The sequence below is a fragment of the Nematolebias whitei genome, chromosome 16 (genome assembly GCF_014905685.2).
Source record: "Nematolebias whitei isolate Nwh7 chromosome 16, NemWhi1, whole genome shotgun sequence".
NCBI classification, from domain to species: domain Eukaryota; kingdom Metazoa; phylum Chordata; class Actinopteri; order Cyprinodontiformes; family Rivulidae; genus Nematolebias; species Nematolebias whitei.
In genome coordinates this window covers 421,690-428,843 of record NC_056513.1, presented here as the reverse complement: position 1 = coordinate 428,843, position 7,154 = coordinate 421,690, and the positions used below count along the sequence as shown (strand labels likewise).

The following is a 7,154-nucleotide window of genomic DNA, read 5'->3' as shown; positions in this document are numbered from 1 at the left end:
AATTAGCTCGAAAAAGTGAGAACCCGTTATTAAAAATTGACTGTAGTGGAGCTCTAAGCTAACTGAAGCTAACCTAGCCTTAGCATACTACAGGTATGAAAGGAAATATTTGGTGTGGAGACTTTAATGCACATCATTCACTATGGGGGAGTGAGAAAATACATTAGAATGGTAATATTAGAAGAATTTTTGGATGATAAAAATCTTGTATGTTTGAATAGTGGAGCAACCATACCATACCAATACCGTACCAATTTATTTATATAGCACTTTAAACAGTGACAAAGCACACCAAAGTGCTGTACAGGGACAAACAGAACAAGCACACAGCAACAGATTACATAACAGGACACCAAAAATGTAGAAACTAACAAAAACAATAATGGATAACAACAACAACTGCAACATGACCAACACAGTGTGATGCACACAGACTCAGCACAGATCACACAGTGCTGAAAGCCAGGGAATAAAAGTGTGTTTTTAAGCGAGATTTAAAAACTGTGAGGGAGGGGGCCTGTCTAACGAGCAGAGGTAACTCATTCCAAAGTCTTGGGCCTGCTACAGAGAAGGCCCTGTCACCTCTGCGCTTGAGACGGGTTCCTGGGACTGTTAGAAGCAACTGGTCTGCTGATCTGAGAGAACGTGGTGGGACATACGGCTGGAGCAGATCAGTAAGATAGGAGGGGGCAGAACTGTTTAGTGATTTATAGACATACAAGAGTATTTTGAATTTGATTCGAAGGTGAACCGGAAGCCAGTGTAGGGAGGCCAAAACAGGAGTAATGTGCTCTCTTTTGCTTGTGCTGGTCAAAAACCGGGCTGCTGCATTTTGGACCAGTTGGAGTCTAGCTATGGAGGTCTGACTGATACCAAAAAGGAGTGAGTTGCAATAGTCGAGCAAAGACGAGAATATATGTTAATTCTGGTAAGGAATCTGTATTAGATTTAACATTTGTATCTAGCTGCTTGGCTCCATTATGTGAATGGCAAGCACGAAATAAATCATTTGGTAGTGACCATTATATTATAACCAGTAATATAAGGATGGGTCAGATACAGAGTCCTGAAATGGTAGGAGGAAAGTGGATATTTGGGAAAGCAAATTGGGAAAAATACAAGTATTTATGTGAAAGAAAACTTTTAAATGTGCAAAATGACTGGAGTATTGAAATAATGAGTCAAGAGATTAGTCATAGCATTTAACAGCTGCTGAGGAATCTATTCCAAAGACTTCAGAGAAAAATAGGAAAAAGTTAGTTCCGTGGTGGAATATTGAGTGTAAAACAGCAGTAAGAGAACACCATCTCCCCACCATCACAGACATCTACACCTCCAGATGCAGGAAGAGGGCCACCTGCATCATGAAGGACCCCACCCACCCAGCACACACACTTTTTGCCCCACTCCCCTCAGGAAGGAGGTTAAGGAGCATTAAGTGTAGAACCACTAGACTGAGGAACAGCTTCTACCCTGAGGCTGTTAGACTCATGAATCTCTAACTAGAATAATCACTGTGAAAAACCATATCATGTTGCTGCTGATCTGTTTCATGTTGCTGCTGATCTGTTTCAATGTTGATGTGTTCATGCGTGCACATCTGCTCACAGACTCATGTTCATGTTTGTGCTGATGTTCAATGTTTTATGTTATGAGTGCTTAGTGTATATTTAGTTGATGTTTTTCTTAGTTCATACCTTAGATGTTATTGCTGTTTTTCTTATACATTTTATTGTTGGATGTAACTGGGACCCTGTGTACATAATTTCGCTCCACCACATGTACCACATGAGGTGCGAATGACAATAAAGAAACTCTGACTCTGACTCTGACTCTGAAATAAAGCATTTAAGCTGGTCAAAAGGTCCCATAATTTTCAACATCTAATTGAATATAAAAAAGCACAGGCAAAAGTAAGAAGTACAACAAGAAGAGCAAAGAGAACATATTGGAGAGATTTCTGTGATACAATTGGTAGTAGGACACAAATAGAGGAAGTTTGGGGAATGATCAAAAAAATGGGGGTAGACAGAAGAGAATGGAGTTATCCAGTACTTAATAAAATAATCAAATAGCAATAACTGATAGAGAAAAGGCTGATATTTTAGCAAGTACTTTTGTGGAAATACATAGTGGGGAAAATTTATCAGATGATGAAAAACAGAGAAGGGAGAGAACTAAAAGAAGAAAAGAGTATTAATGAAGATCTGATGAACTGTCCTTTTTCTATTGGAGAATTGAAAAGAGCTTTGGGTAGAACTAGGAACAGTGCACCAGGGAAAGATGAGATATGTTATAATATGTTAAAAAAAATTAAGCGATAAAGTATTAGATAAATTATTAATATTATTTAATAAGATATGGAGAGAAGGGCGTCTACCATATAGATGTAAAGAAGCAATTATTATCCCAATAAAGAAACATGGGAAAGATCATAGTAATCCTGGAAATTACAGACTAATTGTTTTAACCTCTAATTTGTGTAAATTGATGGAAAGGATGGTGAACAAGAGATTGATGCATTATTTAGAATCAAGAAACATAATTACACACTATCAAAGTGGTTTTCATAGAGGAAGAGGAGCAATGGATCCTATTTTATTTTAGAAGATGATGTTAGAAAAGCTCAGATTAATAAGGAAACTGTTGTTTCTGTGTTTTTTGATGTAGAAAAAGCATACGATATGCTATGGAGAGAAGGTTCAAAATATCCTGATGCATGCTCAATAATCCAGGTAGAAAAATCTGAAAAAGTTCAATCTGGTCCTCTGGACATTCAAAAAAAAAAAAAAAAGAGCTGAAAACAGCACCTCAGACTGAGGAAGTCTTTTGGATGAGAGACGAAACGTTTCTACATTTTTTTTTTTTTTTTTAATGTCCAGAGGACCAGATTTAACTTTTTTAGATATGGAGAGAAGGGTTAATGATTAAATTACATCAGGCAGGAATAGGAGGAAACATGTTTAATTGGTTAAAGGATTTTTTTATATGACAGAACTATTCAAGTTAAAATAGGATCGCATATATCACAACAATGTAAAATAGAAAATGGAACCCCTCAAGGAAGTCTGATAAGCCCTACACTATTTTCAGTTATGATTAATAATATTTTCAAAGATTTATCTTTCAGTTATGGTAAATCACTTTTTGCTGATGATGGAGCATTATGGAAAAGGGGGAGAAATGTGGAACATCTTATTTTAAAACTTCAGGAAGGGATCAATAAAGTAAGTAAGTGGGGAATAGAGTGGGGTTTCAAATTTTCAGTTGAAAAGACAAAAGTCATGTTCTTCACAAATAAAAAGATCGGAGTTAATAAAAAGTTAAAATTATATGGAAAAGAGTTAGAAAGGGTTGATTATTTTTGTTTTTTGGGAGTAGTGCTTGATAAGAAATTAACTTGGGGAAATCACATACAGCATATCATAGAGAAGGGTAAAAAGGTACTAAACATTATTAGGTGTTTAGCAGGGTTGACATGGGGTGCAACATTTGAGTCACTTAAACATATTTATGCGTCATTAATTCGGTCAAGAATAGATTATGGGAGTGTGGTGTATGGATCAGCGGCTAAAACTCAACTAAATAAATTAGATGTCATCCAAGCTAGAGCACTGAGAATTTGTTTAGGGCCAGTAAAATCAACTCCAGTATGTGCTCTACAAGTAGAATCAGGAGAAATGCCATTATGCATTAGAAGACAGCAGTTAATGGTTAATTATTGGATAAATTTGAAAGGACATAATGAAACTCATCCGGTTAAGAAAGTGTTAGAAAATTGTTGGGAAAGAGGAAAGGAGCTTAAAAATAGTTTTGGGTGGATTGGGGATAATTTAGCAAGAACATTTAAAGTATATAACAAATAATTTAATTCAACAGTATTATGGTCCTTAAGGCCTAAATGGGCATGGAGATATTTTAATGTAGATAGATCGTTATTAAATATTAAGAAAAGGAAAACTACAGATATCTGTCAAGAATTTTATGATCGAGTAGAGAAGAAGTATAATGATTACCTGCAAATTTATACAGATGGTTCAAAAGATCCAAAAACTGAAGCAATTGGTGTAGCAGTAGTGATTCCTGAATTAAAGATTAAGCTTTCGAAAAGAACATCTAATTTTCTGAGTATATATGCAGTAGAATTATGTGCTATATTATTGGCTTTAGAATGGGTGGAGGATAGTAGAATAAGTACAATTATAGTTTGCAGTGATTCATTATCAGCACTATTAAGCATTGAAAAGGGAAGTTCAAGTAATCACCAACACATCTTTTATGAGATTCTGTTTGTCCATCATAGACTATGTGAACAAAACAAAAATATAGTAATAATGTGGACTCCAGCCCATATAGGTATTTTAGGTAATGAAAGAGTAGTGTAGTGAACTAGGCCTCCAACAACAATCTGTCTCTGAAGACCTTCATGGGACAGGAACTGTTATTTCATTGATTTGAATCCAGAAATACAAATTATCCCATGAAGAGACTATTTATGTATCCTGAATTAATCAATGGACTATATGCCACGGACTTCCGTTCTAGCGCTTCCGCATTCATTAGCCGGGCTGCGCACTTCCGGCTCTCAGGCAACACAGTGTTAGCAATGGCGTTTTTCACGCGTTCGCTGCAGGACTTGCCGACAATGTCTGTTAATGATGTCTACAGAATTATTCAGACGTCCTCGAAAGCGCCCACATCCAAAAAGGACAAAGGATTTAAGCTTTATGTGTCCAACTACATAAATAACTATGAAGGTAAGTCGGTATTTGTTTTTCAGTTCACCAAACTGCCTCATATAGGCTACATATAGCACAGCTAACATGGCTAATCTTGTGAAATTGTTGCGTAAACGTTAAGTGTTTTGTCTCTACAATGTTTCTGTTTAACACAAATCTTAGTTTCAAACAAGGAGGCAGGAGAAGTCACAGTTAGGGCTGAGTGTTTCCGTTCCATGAAGAAGAGCCAGAAGCCCCATTGTTTGAGTGTAAGTCAAAGGGACCCGACATGTTCACTACAGGGCTGTGTTTTAAGAAGCTAGTAGGACTTTGAAGAAGTACACATTTTATATATGATAGTCAAACTAAATCACATAACCTTAATTGGCTACACAAGTTATCTCTGATTGATTAAAGCAACAAAAAAAGCCCAACTTGTGTTTATTTTATTTATTTATTTCTGAGGTACACAAAGGAACAGTTGCTCCAAGTTTGTTATTTTCAAATCAAGTTTCTGTGAATTCTGTCACTGCAACAAAAAAATAAAGAAGAAGAATATGATTGAACTGCATCAAATGGAACCTGGGTTGTCATGTAATACATAAACTTAGGGAGTATCAGAAAGAATATAACAGTGATGGTTCTCACAGAAATGAGATTGTGTTTTGAGTTCTTTTTAGTTTAATGAGTAAAGTGAGCTTAGACAAAATATATTTTAATATATTTTACATGCTAAAGGTGTCTTAACATTTTTTCTCATTTCACTTTGATCATTTTTAATGATTACTTAAAAGATTTATTAATGGTTTTATAATTATGGTTGTCTTTTTATAATAGCACTTGGAGCTGGTACATTTTGGTCTCTTAACAAATATTTGGTATTGTACACAGATGGTGCTGAGGGAATCAAAGCCGGTGGAGTTTCAGGGATGCCAGTGCACCTGTGTGGCAGGTACAGTCTTGTGCAGCCATGTGGCAGCTCTGCTGTTCCAGACGGCTCACTACTCCCAGTTGAAACTTCCAGCTGTACCTCCAGTCCTAAGCTGCACAGATACCGAACAGAAGTGGCATAAACCAAGGACAATGGTAACTACATATACATGAGTCTTTAATCCTGTTTATGAATTTTAGTTCAATATTTACAGCAATGTTGTTTTTGGATGCAGGGCATAAAACCTGGTCCAGTAAATGACATGGTCGTCCTGTCAGCAAGACCAAGAGAGAGGAAAATCTTTGAAGGAATTAGGTTTGTTTTAATTTAAAGACCACAGACACACATGCACAATTCACACATGCACAATTTTTTTTAATATAATTTAAAAACAAAACAGAACACATGTACAACAAAAACTTAATTTAAAAGTTTATTTTGTGGGCAGCACGGTGGTGCAACTGGTAGAGCTGCTGCCTCTCACCGAGAAGGTTGCTGGTTCAAATCCCAGTCCGGGGGCCTTTCTGGGTGGAGTTTGCATGTTCTCAGTGACCCAAAATGGAAGAAGCGAGTAAAAGATAATGGATGGATGGAAGTTTATTTTGTACTATATTAGAAATACTTTAAAAATGCAAATAAGTAAATAATTCAACTTTGTTTTTAAACAAGACAATAATTTGAATCCCTAAAATACAATAACATAGGCTTCATTTAATATTAATTTTATCATTTGAATATTCATTTCTTGTTTATGACAGTTTTCTTTTTCTCCACAGAAGCAACTTGTATAAAGGTGCTACCAGCCCTCTTCCACTCATCTCCACCCTAAGGATACAGGATGTGTACAAGGGACTTCCAGCTGAAGAAGCGCCAATGATAACCACAATGGCTGTCTCCAACGATGTCCCTCTTGTTGACTCTTTGTTTGGTCCGGTACAAGAGGGAAGCGTTCTGTCATATCAGCTGCCAGCAAGGATAGTTCCCAGGACCCGTCCACACCAAGACGCCCCTTCTCCCCCACAGCTTCCACTCTTCAATTACAGGCTTGAACCCTCCACCTGTGAGTATGTTTGTTCAGAACAAGAGCACCACCATATGACGTCCCTTGAGACAACATTAGAGATGTCTCACAAAATTGAGAGCAGCACGCGGGAGCAGAGTTTCTGTGCAGAGTGGCACCAACTAAGAAAGTGTTGTGTTGCCTCAACAAGATTTAGGGAGGTCTGTCACACCAGGGGTGACAGCTCTTCTGAAAATCTTGCCAAAAGGCTTCTGAGACCCTCCAGTCAGACTGCTGACATGCGGCGGGGGCTTGCCTTAGAGCCAACAGCAGTAGAGGAGTACTGCAGGGTAAGGGAAGTCAACCACTACCCCTGTGGGTTCCTGATCCATCCTGACGCACCATGGATGGGGACATCTCCAGACGGAATTATTTACGATCCTGAGGAGCAACAACCATTTGGCCTTTTAGAAATAAAATGCCCAAATGTGACAAGCTGGGTGGA

The 7,154-nt window shown here is 37.4% G+C and overlaps 1 protein-coding gene and 1 long non-coding RNA gene across 2 annotated transcripts in view; both read left to right on the top strand.

The window, feature by feature from the left end:
* The window catches only part of LOC119422990 (large neutral amino acids transporter small subunit 3-like), a 122,059-nt gene that overhangs the window by 42,783 nt on the left and 72,122 nt on the right, over positions 1 to 7,154 (top strand). The window contains exon 8 of the mRNA XM_037690400.1: positions 2,796 to 2,824. Coding sequence (XP_037546328.1) covers positions 2,796 to 2,824 — 29 coding nt within the window. The remainder of the gene's footprint in view (positions 1 to 2,795; positions 2,825 to 7,154) is intronic.
* Positions 5,719 to 6,781, top strand: LOC119423235. Its single transcript, XR_005187449.1, has 3 exons — positions 5,719 to 5,804; positions 5,885 to 5,964; positions 6,426 to 6,781. It is a non-coding gene; the product is annotated as an uncharacterized LOC119423235 (long non-coding RNA).